We start from the raw sequence: 14,252 nt of genomic DNA, 5'->3' as shown, positions 1-14,252 counted from the left end.
TAGGAATGTATACATGAGAGATGCAGTATTAAACAAGAAAGTTAATATTTTATGTAATTATGTGTTTTTTTGAAGAATTGGCGTGCTTCTTTGAATCTTTGATTTAATACATTTATATGAGTTGACTTTGACAGGAAAAAACTTTTTGAATAATTAATAGATTTTCTTGTTGCTAATGATTTGATCATAAATTTTCTGGTTTCTTCTTCTGGTAAAACGCTGCTAAGACTCCGATGCAGTAATTAGAAATGCAGAGCAGTATACTTGAATTGACTTTCTGTATTATACCTATAGATTGTACCGGTAAACAAATGCGTACCGGAGACATATCCCTATATATAGACAATATTTTTTAATCTTATGAGTAACTGGCGTTGAGAACAAATATTGTGGATACATTTAGTATGTTTACATGGGTGTCATTCGGAGGACCAAAAAATTTACATTCATGTATATGATTAATTTTACGAAGTACAACGATTGCTGGTTGGAGATGCTTTTCAAATACATTATACATGCGATAACTTGAAAAGTTTACGGCGGAATCCTCTTTCCTTAATATTCCTGTAATAAACTAGAATAAATGCCAGGTTTTGTTTGTAAATTGTTATGGAATTTTTTAGCATAGTTAATTGTATAGGGTATCGATATTTTAGATCAACTATTTTATGTTCAAAGCAAGTGTGATTTATTGTCCAGCACTATTCAAAATTGGACCCACTTTATTACCTTCATTTTTATAATGTTGATGGGCGTAGGAACCAGTACGAAAATTGGTACTGCTCGATCATACCAATACTTTTGACAGGTACGATATGCCGTACCAATAGTTTTCACATAAAATGTTTTTTTGGACATATTTCAACTGTTTTCTTATTTCTATCTTGTTCAGAATAAAAATGACATTTCCAGATGTTATGCACTTTAATATATTTGACACCATTCACCCCAGAGCTTCTGGTGCCTTCAGCTGCGCGAGGTGGAAGGGACATCTCGTGTCGCTATGTCAGAAACAGTACCAATAAGTTCTTGCTTCCGGCGCCTATGAATGTTTAGTCAAATTCAAAAAAAAAGTCAAGCTTCTCTGACTTTTACAGTGTTTAGTACATTACAGGTTAAACGTGGAAAAGGTTACACAAAGGATAGATTATTATTCTTTTTATGCAATTCTATGCTACAATTTCTAAATGTTCAATAAAATTGGCATACAATAATCACAGGTACTTTCAAATATTCGCTCGCCCGTCCTCAAGCCATGAATACATTTACATATCCATGAAACCAATTACTAGTAATTAATTCTAAAAGGAATGTTTATCTTGATTTTTACCCTACAGGAGTATCTAAAAACAGAATGCACGAGGTACATGTATGCTGATAAAGGCGATAATAATTGTGATATCAATTTGTACAAACTTTATTACATGTGTTTCAACAATTAAAAACTCGATGACTAAAAGATAACTCTGTTAATTTACTTACTGATCATAAATATGCCTTGTTGTTCATTTGTTGACATTTATGACAGAATATTGTTAAAAACTGGAAGCTATAACATGTGACCAGCGAACAATGAACTGTACAACAGTAGGTTAATTATTGAACAATTAGAAGAATGTAATTAGATGCCAAAATATTACACGCCAATTAAGGAAAGGTGTTGTAAATTATCATCTGCCTTAATCTTGATGTTTGATCTGTCAAACAAGTTTTAGCTTTAAATGTTAGTATAAATGTAAAATGCTAGAGAAAAAAGGTATTCAATGGTTAGGAGCTTAAACAACCAACTGGACTAATCCCAGGTTAACGACAGGACGACTGACAAGACTACCGATTATTGGATCCCGGATAACAAGGATGGGTAACAGTGACAGGTTAGTAGAACCATGAAGGTCCTTGTACCATATACACCACCGTCTTCTTTTGAAGAAATGTGCAATATCATATTGGGCTTAAAAACTATATTTCGTCGAGTATATTAATAGTTTTTCCATAAAACCGCAAATTAACATAAATTAAATGTCAGTATTCATTTTTATCTTCCAAGAAATGTTTTAAATTTGATGAAACACGTCATTAAATAAACAGACTGAAGTGATAATGTTTTCAAATTTGATTTTTTGTAATTTGTTTCATTTTTATCTTTTTTTTTTGTTACCTTTTCCCCCGACCTAATTTTTCTTTGGAAGTTAATTTGTATAAGGGTGTAGTTAAAAGGCTTTTTTTTTCGAGTAAAAGCATTTAACTTTCTTCACTTACAACAATTACAAGAACAATCACAAATTAGAAAAATACTCTTCATTAATTATCAATATTTACAGTAATCATCACGTTTGAAGTAATGATACAGTGATGATAGCAATGTTTTTTCTCAATAATTCATTATGACTTTTCAAAGAGTTCTGAAGTCATATAAATCACACGAGCTATAATATCGTAAAAGTCTAATGACGAACCAATAATTTGAATCGCTCAACATTCATGGATTTACAGAATTTTTATAACGAAAACTTTATAAACTTCAGAATTATTCCTAATGCACTTTCAATCTTACAGAACCAAGCCAGACATGCAGAGGTTACAGTTCTTCAACGACAGTTTGGTATACCTGACTGTTGCTGCGAGCAAAGGCTTTAAAGCTTTTACAGAGTGTGCATTGCTCATCAAAGACAGACTTCATGGATTTCCTTTAGAATTGTCACAAAATGGAACAGAATTTAAACTAGATACCGTCTCAATGGACATTTTTCCGATACAGGAATTCCCAGACTTAGTACCCATTAAAGTATCTGGTGATGGAAACTGTTTACCAAGAAGTGCATCTATGCTTGTATTTGGTGATCAACAGCACCACGTGGAGATCAGAGTTCGACTTGCATGCGAGTTGGCACTGAATAGGGATTATTATCTTAACAATGATAATCATAAGATGTACGAGTTCGATACGTTTCCTTATTGTACAACGATAACAACTTACAGCTCCAATTTTAAACCTGGAATGGATATTTCAGAAGACAACATAAAAAAGGTGTTTGAGCGGGACGTGATGAGCACAGCAAAGAGAGGAAGTTTTTGTGGCATCTGGCATTTGTACGGTTTAGCATCAATGTTAGGATGCAGACTATATTCTATTTACCCAAAACTAAAAAGTACTGTTTCAATCAGGCCAGAGCTCAACAGAATTATATTTCCTAGAAAGCAATTATCAAAGAAAAGATTGGCTATATTTTGGACAAACACTTCTGGGATAAAAGATGGGAACTTTTGGAGCCCGAACCACTTTTCTCCGTGCTTTCCAAAACACTTTCTTCTAGAGTCTAAGCAAAAATCAATGTGTGATCCAAAAAAAGACGAAAAACCACTTTCAGCACAACGTAATGGACTGAAATCACGCATTAGCATAAATAAAGAAGACTTTGTTGTTCCAGCAAGAGCGCGATCATTGACACCATGCAGACAGAATTCATTGACAAGGTCAGTCGCATCAAATGCTCACAAGAACACACCAAAGAAATCAAGCCGTAATACGAATTCAGTGAGGTTCAATATTGAGTCTAAGTGTGATCTAGCTATTCACTTAGTAGCGAAACAGTCGAAAAGGATACAAATCAAGTCTCTGAAGCGAGGAAAGAATCCACTGAAAAGTATTTTCCGGTTCTTTCTTGGACATCATCATAGAGATTCAAGAGGACCTGACGTAAGCTTCTATGAAATTGAGCAATCTTAGCTGACGTGCCAATTATTGTTATGTATAGTATTTGTTATCAATTTAACTTATTTATTTTTATACACTTTTTTCCTTGTTATGAATAAAAGTAAGACTTTAAAATATTAAAAAAAAATGTTTCTTTTTTCAAACTTCACATATATCTTGAGGTATATATGGTATCATGTCTTCGTATTTAGACCAAGCTCCAGAGCTGCTGTTTACTTCATAGCTGGTTTTATTTTCGCAATTCCAGAAAATTCGATATTTCGTTAATGGTAAGTGCTGTTATTGCTGTAATTAACTGAAGCTGAACTCGAAATTTACGGAAGCGTATTAGGGCCACTCTTTGCATTTTTATTTTTTTTTCAAATTGTAGACTTAAAAGTTGGAATCCTCTACTTTTAAGTTGGAATTTCCGACTTTAGTTGGAAACATAGATTTTAAAGTCGACAATTTGAAAAACATAGAAATACAAACAGTGGCCCTTACACTAATCGTAAGAGATTAATCTCGGAAACTGCATTTTATCATCGTTTTACCACGGGCTGGCCATTTATGTCATTATCTAAGCACTCGCTATCGCTCGGGGTAAAACAATGCGATACAAATGGCCAGCCCGTAGTAAAACAATGATAAAAGGGAGTTTCCTTGATTTATTTCTATTTTAATAGGACGAATTTCTTCATATTTTTAATAGACGCAGCCTATATGTTGCACGAAATGTTGGCCATGTGTTTATCACTTATTTACGACGGCTGTGGTCTAAAGAGCTTTGAAGCACATCATATTGGAATTATACGTTTTACTTTCGTAATATGAATAAAGTTTGCTCACCAAAAGGTGGGTTATCTCTAATGTCGGTACTTTTTCCAAAACTGTTTAATGCTCTTCGTACGTAATTTATTCTTTCATTCTGTTTTTGAAAAAAAAAAGATAGATATTTCTGATGAAAATAAGGGATAACTTGATATCACGATCACTCCCCCACCCCCTCGCTCTCAATCAGCTTTTCACAGGAGATTGCCCATATAGCACTTTTGGATGTTTTATGAGGGTTAAGTATGTGATAAACGCATAATACAAACTAAAGATATGAACAAAAAAAGTGAATTCGGTTTTTTAAGTGATGCACAGAACTTTACCAAATCTTTTTTGGTTGAAACTAGTTGGCACCAAAACCTGCTCTTTTCACTGTGAAAACTACATATAGTAAAACTGCATGTCTCTACCGAAAGAATGCACCCATAAAAATAAATATGCGCTTAACGTTCTATGCAAACCAACATTTTCCTAACATACACTGCACTGAAGCGGGTTTCGTTTCCTCCCTGGAATGCGTCAGGATTCTTGTCTCCGCTCTGAAAATGACCATAGAGGTTAAACACGTGAAGATGATTAACCATTCTTCAAAATATTTGAAAAGATAGTTTAACTAAACACGCTTTACCACGTTTAAATGTGTTTTTGAAAAATTTTAATACGCAATTTTGCCTTTGTGAAGGAAAAAATATAGATTTTTTAATGAAAAGTAACTGTTTACCAAACATGTAAATCTCTGTTGGATGTATGAATTTTTAACATGGAACAAGAGTTCGATACATATATACTGATGTTCTGTAAATCGAATTCTTTGACGAGTGACCACAAATCCATGAAATAATTAAGCGAACTACCATTTGATTTTTTATGGGGAGGCTAGGATCAAATTTGAAATAAAAAGGCAGGATTGAAATTTTAAAGAAATAAAAAGCCAGGATAAGCCATAAAGAAAAAAAAGGCAGGTTCTATTATTGTTCTAATGTTTTTTATTCATACTCAAAAAAATAGGCGCTTTGCGCCAAATTAAAAAAAAAGGCAGGACCTAAGTTAACGATCTTAAAATAAAAACGCAGGATAGAAAATTTTATTTTAGCCCCCATAAAATCAAATGGTTGCTCCCTAAGTGAAATATATACAAGTAGTTTCTTTGTTCAGAAAATCAGAAAAAATCAAATGCTTCTATCGTCTGATGTTCAACAACTTCACAGGACACACAAGCCAAATATGACAACTATAGAAATATCATTTTCAGTAACTACATTTGTATTAATAACCGGAAACAATGTCTGTATTCATCTTGTTTTGTTATATATTGTTTTAGCAATAGTCTGTAGAAAAACACGCACAAATGCATCTGAAATCATCAGTTAACTTCTAAGGGTCTGGTAAGAAACCAAAAATAACGAAATAGTGAAACCAGTCTTTAATAAGTACATGCATGAAAGAAAGAGGTAAACTCCGCAGTCATTCTTCTGAGGAGCTACTACATGCAGACTTATAAAGCTTGTTCTGTCATAATTAGATAATCAAAAATCCATTGATTTTGCCCATTTAAAATTCCAGTAACGGTATATTATATTTGTAACTCATTAAAACATCCATTTTCCACAATGGAATGACAATGCAGTTTTGTGATTTATATTCAACTTCCATTTTACAGAAATCGATTGTTGACTCAGCTTACCATTCAAAGGCTATTTTTCTTGTCAAAAAACAGGTTGCGTCGGTCCAATAATCTTTTCTTTGTTATTACAAACCTATAGTTGAAGAAAGTGAATGCGTTTTCGGAAAAGAACGTTTGATGTTGGAGAATACCCAAGTTAAGCATAACCAGGAAGTAAAGGTTCCGGCAACAAAGACAATGAAATGCAAATAGCCTTGTTATACCACAGGACATAAAATTGGAACCAAAAGCATAGGACGTTAACTTCTATACAATAATAACCTCATTTGATTTTGTAGCGAAAATAGATTATACAGCTTTTGATGTTAGTGAAAACTCTTCCATTTAGCACTGCTAGGCTTGAGGCACAGCGCCCGGTTTTCAGAAAAAAGAGGAATGCTTACCGTTGAATTTTGCGTGTTGTGATGGAGTTTTGATTTATCCAATTTTCTGCTGACATTTTTATATATCATTTTTTAGTTGGACCTTGTAAACCAAAATTTAACCTCAGGATAAGATAGACAATCTCCTAGAACGGCGGCATGTTAATATTATCTAACACAAGGGTTCTTGCCTTTCAAGATAAAGAAGGGTAAAATGCATGGTTAAAGCCATTCGGAAATATTCAGGTCCTTGCCACAGTGAGTTCTCTCCTCTGTACCAGCTGGCTGTTATATTAAAATGCAAAATTTTGCAGGAACTTTAAGAATTAAAATAATGAACAAATGAGCAGAAAGGGGAAGACATATTTTTTTCACAACAATAGCATGCCTATTTACTTTTCCTTGCAGTTTTTAAGTGCCTGATATTTCAGAAAACCTGTCTTTTGACATTTAATTTTGCGAAGGCACCCGACATTTGTCATTAAAACTTTTATTTTTCCCTCCCTCATTATGTAGCCCCGTGCAGGTCCGGGTATCAAAAGAATAAGCCTGCAGCAGCGCTAAGCTTGTCGTAAAAGGCGACTAAATAGTGCTCAGAACCCTAACCGGGGGTTAGGGCGATCTGCCTACAGAGCAACTGGGCTGTGTGCCCCAGGTGGTGGAATGGGGTACCCTTGGTGTGTTACATGCTGGGATTGTCGGGCTATAATACGGAAAACCTGACCGCAAACCATAGTGGTGCACCGTGTTGGGAAAGTTGCCACGTTCCTTGCACGTTAAAGAACCCTACTGTGGTATTCTCCCGGAGTAGAAACCATAGGGCTCTGCCACAGGAGGCTAAATTGCCCGACCCTACCCACCTCCCCCTATTTCCAGTGGCAATCAAAATTTGTCGACCCCATTATCCTTGTGCCCCATCCCATTTTTCATTTCATCATCATTTCATGTTCATTTTATCATCCAATTCATGTTCATCGCCTGAATATAGCTGAAATACTACTGCTCGGGCGTTAAACCCCAACAAACAAACAAACAAACCCTCATTATGTAACCGTAGCTGCAGATTTTTATGACAAAATACAAGAGAATATCAATCTTTTCATGGAGCTCTATAATGTAAGAAATTGAAAAATATACACTTTTTAAATGAAAAAATGTTGGATTTGCTCGTTCCAGTGTCTAAATATAGCTTTATTTCCACAAAATGTCATAAAATTATCTGCAATAGCATATCTATAGAGTAGAACCTAAAATAGCACAAAAACTCGACTGTAAACAAATAAATCTGAAGGCTGACGAACGAATGGTCAATATAAAAGGGCACGTAATTTATGCATTCGGAGACAGTTCCCCTTAGTTTGTCAAGACCAATAACAGAAAATAACTAATTAACACCCAACCCTACGACAATCTTAATTTTTACCAAAAACTACCTTAATTATGACAAATCTTTGAATATAAACTGAAGAATTATATGAAGAATTAGCAATACCGAAAGTACAAAGTGAAATCAATGGAAATACATGTACATTACCGAGAACATAAAAGGATCGCATATACGAAGAACAAATCGTTCAAAATAAAAGAACAAATTATATAGTACACGCAAAAAAGATCAGATCCCTTAAAACCGGACGAATTCATGTGCTTTGAATGAATGAACAATGCTTGTTTCTTACCGTGCAGCTTGTTATAGGTAAAGTCTGATGATAGAGTAAAAAAATACAGATGGAGGTCGCTGGTCAGGCTGGTAACAACGATCAACCAGGTCATGTTTGAGAACAATAGAACCATTTAAAAGATAACCTTAATTTATGAGGATACTTAGCCACTTATGATGGTCTATATAAAATAATTCTGCAGCGTGGAGACTTCAGTTGGTACTGATCAAGTCACGGAGTAAAGAGATAATATTTCGATTCACAACTGCATGCAATTAATCTACAAATTCAAACATTGAGTTTTCATATTGCTCAAACAGCCTCTCCAGCATGGTAACTGTTGCAGTCAATACTGGATTATTTGTCACTATAGAAATTAAAATTGATCACACCGAGCTACAAGTGTTGTTATTCCAATATAATTAAGTCCTTGTACAAAGACAATAATTATGTTCGTTTCAAATTGATTTTCACCTCATCTAATAGGCAAATGAACTATTTTGCCAATATTAACCGATTTTCAAATAAATATTCATCGAGGCAAGTTTGTTTTAGAACATTCCACTTAGTAAACGGATATAAGGTTTGAATAAAAATAAATCTAACCGAAAAACAAACACACGCCTATTTTTTTTTTCTGTATAAGAAATGCATATTCCTGCGTAATCTGAGCTGTCACCATTATCGAACACCTTTCAGGACACAGCGACGGCCTTGATGAATCGGAACACGCCCTTATCGAGTGCTGTTTAGCGAAATCGTTTATGGTATCACTTACTAGTACACGTGTACGTGCAGTAATCTTGAGATGACCGGGTAGATCGATTTCCGGTTTATAGTGAGTATTTTTCATATAGGTCATAAAAAGAACCCGAGTTGTCCAAAGGACCAGTAGAGGTGTCGACGGCGCTATTTGAGAACCGAGTCGTCTTCAGAATTTTTTGGCATTAAGTTGTCTCTTTTGTGAAGACATTTTATATGTTATTTTTTTCCTTGTGAGTATAATGATATATAATTTCCTTCCTTTCGTACTTAAATATTCGGTTTGCGGACGTGTATTTAAGTAAATGAGATATTAAATTGGGTGTACCTAAATGAATATTTCATAACAATACCTAAATGTTTCTATTTATCAAACCTAGGAACGATCCAACTATTGTACAAAAGTCGTTTGTCAAATTAAGATTTACAAATTGATGGTTTCAGTTTTCGATTTAAACTAAAAACTGATGTAAATGGACCATTATTCGTATAAAACGAGTGCACACATATATATAACAGGTCTTGTGAAGGATGTTGAATTAGGTTTATTACGGGAATATGATTTTGGCACATGAATGGAAATTTTTAAACTGCCAGTGATTGAAATATTATATATAACCCCTGCATTTAAAAAGGCGTAGATTTTTTTTTAAAAATCATCTTTTCAAATGATTAGCTTTATATAGACACGGGTCTAATAGTACGTCGTAGTACGGAAATACTGAAGTCAACTAAGACCGAATCAACAACTATAAATTACGAACCACACAGCCCCACATACGTTATAGGTAACAAGCTATAAGGAATTATGTAGAAATGTCAACTGTGAACAACTGTATCACGCAAATATACAAATTTTCGTAACTTTATGTAAAGTCTAGGTAGGCTCAACGTTTTTGCCATGAGTATTTTGCAAGTGCACAGTTTGTCATGCAAAGAAAAGTACTGAATATAGAAAAACTACTCACCCTGCATATTATAGATAGACATCGTGTAAGGTTGGACAAACAACATATTAAGTCTAGCGATCATTTACGCAAATACAGACGACCGGAAATGATTAGGGTGAAGCTATCCCTCAACATTATTCTGCATTGAGGATTCCTACAGAAAATCCATGAGATGGATATGCATTTGATACGTGACGTCAGGATAATGAATACCCTTTATTAATTCATGTGACGTGTTATGTCGCCGTACGAGATCCAATACCTTTGTTTTCTTCATTAAAGCTCGATAACTAAAATCATACCTTATAAATTAGAAATGGTATCAAATGCAGAACTATTCGATTTGGTACAAACAAAAACCTTGTTAATGAAGTATTCTCTGTTGCAGTGGTTGCTTTTGTTCAATAAAGCACCGTTTTTTTTTCAGTTAATATCTGACTATAGTCAGAAGTACTCGAATTATCCATCTTCGCATAGAAAATTGCAAGTTTAGCAAAAATTATTTAATTTTAGCTATAGCCAGCGTTTTTTTTTTTTTTGTTTTTTTTTTTCATTTGCAAATCTATATTTTCAGTCATGGGGAATATCAAATCATATTTTATCTGTCCAGAAATATGTAAAAAAAAAAAAAGAAACTATACTTGCTAAAATTTTGAACCATTTTTTCAGCCCCCTTTCATTAATAAAATGGTTTGTGCCTAAGTTGACACTTGTTAAGCATTTATAATGATACATTGATAGGATAACAAAAGATCATTTGTCTCTCGGTTGTAAATGTGTTGAAGTCGACTGAAAGTTTTAGTCCTTATCGAAAATAAGTTGAAGACACGTACCGGTGTAAAAAAAGGTTTTACCAGATTCTTACAAAGATTAGTATATCTAGGTCTGGACTCCTGCTGAAATTTATCAATTCACATTTCTACCTTCCATATCTCCATGAGCTGTAACATAGATTGTGAAAGGTCGTGGTTTAAATAGGAAGTATTGTGTGATTTGATGTGCATAACTAAACTATTTAAAAGGTCACAAAATGAATTTATTTGTATAATGAGGAAAGTCAATGCCTTGAGAATTTTTCTTTTATTGGTTGTATTATTCCTCAATGATTCACATTGAAAACTTTTAATTTTACATTTCAAAGGCTAAGAATATTAATAATTTGGCATCGAATATTTACTTATAAAGTGGAATACAAAGGCTCTTTTAGCCATTTTTTCATCAAACACAGATATGTCGGTGTATAATTATCGATTTTGGTCTAGAGGACAAGTACATGTAGACGACATTTACACACAAACTGAAAAAAGCACACACACACACGTTCCCTTAAACAGAAAGCGAAAATATCATGGAATTGTCCCTTTTAAGGAACTGCTGAATTATGATACAATATGTTGTACAAAATCGACCGGTAGCCATGACACACTCTTGTTCTATTTTTACGTTTGTGGTTCAGAAGATCTATTAACTGATCAGTTTCTGTTTTTTTTGTTGCGTTGTTGTTGTTGTTGTTTTTGTTTTGTTTTGTTTTGTTTTGTTTTTTTTTTTGTTTCTGTTATTTTTTTTTTATTTTAACAGCAACATGTTACTATCAATGTATTAAAATCCATTTGTACTAAATTATGGCTTAGGTTCGTTCGCTATAGCCATTTACCCATTTACCCATGTAAATTGTATAAACGTTTAGCTACAACAGACCACTTTATACTTCGTACTATTAGCCATATAAATGTGTTGACTTAAATGATATCTAAAAGAAGACACCCCACAATGTGTATAAATGGAGCATTTTGAATCGCGAGACCTTTACCTGACTGATAAAATCAAGTGTTTTCTGTGTAATATGAAATAATATTCAAAAAATTACATGTACTTTAAATTTAAGTTGAGATATGATAAGTTAGCAAACTAAATTGACATAAAATTACTATCTAATTCAAAATTTAAAAGTTTTCGTTATCTTACATTTAATGGATGTATAAAACAATATAATAAGGGATGAATAACAATAAAACTGTCTTATTACATGATACAATATAGAAAAGATATTAATACATGTTTGACATGCAATATACATTGTGTAGTGACGACCCTAAAACTACATGTAAAAATAAAGGCATTGAACAACAACAGGCAAACGATTCGGAAAGTAAACAAAAAGAAACTCACTACTGCTCAAAATTAGGAAACCCCTTCCACGTGGACAAGAACGGCAGCAAAACGATGTAAAATATTTTTACTTTATGTTGTTATTATTAAAGGATTCCTGCATTGGAATTGTTGCTATGCTGTGTCTTCTTGGTTGCTTCTTGGCATTGTTCATACTAATCACTGAGCTCTCCGAGAAATTTCGAGAGCGAGGATTGGATTCCTGCAAACTAATCCTACCACGATGTCCACTACGCTTTGTAGAAAAGTCCATTGAGAATTTCCTGAACGAGTTGATATCTCTGACGACGTCTCTCTCTTCGTCACTAAAATCCTCTTCAGATTCATATTGTTCACTTTTACTTTTTTCAAGTTTTTTCTTCTTTTTCATGTCATCATACGCAAGTGTCAGTGCTTCCTGGAATATATCTGATCCTTTCGGAACACCTCTATGTGAAGCATTAGATTCTGGTCTGGAGATTGGTTCGGAGATGGCATCCGCAATACTCCGACGACGACCCGTGTTCATTTCAGACATTAAATCCATAGTTCAGTCTGTACCACCATCAACAATTCCGACATCTGATGTCTGATTTCATATTAAATTGGATCCTTTATTTACGATCCGATCGAAAGTTTACAATTATCTATATCACAGGATGTTATGATCATAATCCTTCATATTGAGAACCAACCTATCTCAAGTCCGATGACAGATGATGATGAAGATCTCAACCTAAAATCCCGTTATCAACACCAAAACTTTTAATGACATCTATACATTTAGGTGAAGAACGGTTGAGTGAATTTTTGTGAAAACGTGCTTTTGTACCTACAATAACTAGGTGTCGGTCTGCCATCAGCCAAGGTATTTAACAGGTATATCATGTTGATTTCTATAAAGTGTACCATGAATAATATAGTAAGCACACTATATAGCTATTTTATAGAGATCAAATTGGCAGTTATGTGAAAGAAGTTTCCTGGGGACTTTAAAAAACTTTTTATAATGTTTAACAATTGACAATAAACCTCAGGAGCTTAATTGATTATCGTTGTGAAATTAATATTACGCAAGAAATATGCTGCGTGTTTTGCTCCGGTATTTAAAGTAAAATTAAGATATTGTACTGCATTTAAATACATGTAAAAACACCCTTTCTGTTAAGTAACCCACTCTTTATTAACAGGGAAGATACATGAGTATGCAGAAATATTCGCGAAATATGCTTTACGACTATAGAAGTATGAATTAGGTCTATATTTCATATTGTTCTTCATCTCTGATACGTACATTCACAGCAGTAAACGTGATGCTGAATTGGTGTGTACAGGATGTCACTGTACATTCTACCTGAGTTCAGATTTAATGACCATTTCTATCTCTATTTACCAGAATATATATGTCAATTGGAATGACGTTGGAAAAAAGATATTTTTTAAAATTTATAAGATATCATTGACTTACAATTAAGTTTTTCACAAATGTAAATCTAAATACACAAAATATGTAAATAGAATGCAGCGATATTCGCAAAATACGATATACGTCTATAAGAGTATGAATATCTTCCTTTTTTTTCATGGAAAGAATTTAAATATGTTTAACTTTTTTAAATACTTAAATATCAATGAAAACAATAAGCGAGTGTGCATTATCAGGGGACGGATCCAGACACTTTGAAAAGGAGGGGTGCCAGCCGAGATTCCGCAGAAAATGGAGGTGGTGCTAGGACATTTATTGCCTTTTTCTGTAAATTTTACACATGAAAATGACAAATTTTCCAAAAAATGGGGATGCCAAACCCTGCACCCCTCTGGATCCGCCACTGATTATAATGGTATACCACTATCCCTCTGTCTGTAAACAAATTGTATTATTATTATTCAAAATCCATGTCACAAATTTTGATTATCTTGTGATTTAGCACATCTGTTTGTCAAAATTAACGTTTGTTAAGAGGAGTAACGATACTAATACATATTTCATCTGGGTTTTTTTCTGGACAGTTGCATTAATTTATAACTTTATATATTTTCTTCCGTTTGTATTGCCTTTTTTGTTTTTGACTTTTTTCGTTTCCGTCGTTTGCTTTGTTTTGTTTTTGCTCTCGTTTTTTTTTCATATCGATACTGGTGGATATTTAAGGACTACAC

General features: G+C 33.6%; 1 protein-coding gene across 1 annotated transcript; it reads left to right on the top strand.

The window, feature by feature from the left end:
- Positions 1–1,438: 1,438 nt before the first annotated feature.
- LOC148629157 (vertnin-like) lies at positions 1,439–3,842 on the top strand. The gene is made up of 2 exons (XM_088545367.1): positions 1,439–1,874; positions 2,557–3,842. The coding sequence occupies exons 1-2, from the start codon at positions 1,858–1,860 to the stop codon at positions 3,725–3,727; spliced, it is 1,188 nt and encodes a 395-aa protein (XP_088401493.1). The 5' UTR covers positions 1,439–1,857; the 3' UTR covers positions 3,728–3,842.
- The last annotated feature ends 10,410 nt before the right edge of the window (positions 3,843–14,252 follow it).

The sequence above is a fragment of the Perna viridis genome, chromosome 1 (genome assembly GCF_037379345.1).
Source record: "Perna viridis isolate PV_CMFRI_1.1 ecotype Kerala chromosome 1, ASM3737934v1, whole genome shotgun sequence".
Taxonomy (NCBI): Eukaryota; Metazoa; Mollusca; class Bivalvia; order Mytilida; family Mytilidae; genus Perna; species Perna viridis.
The sequence above is the reverse complement of the archived record's forward strand: the minus strand, read 5'-3'. Positions and strand labels throughout refer to the sequence as shown.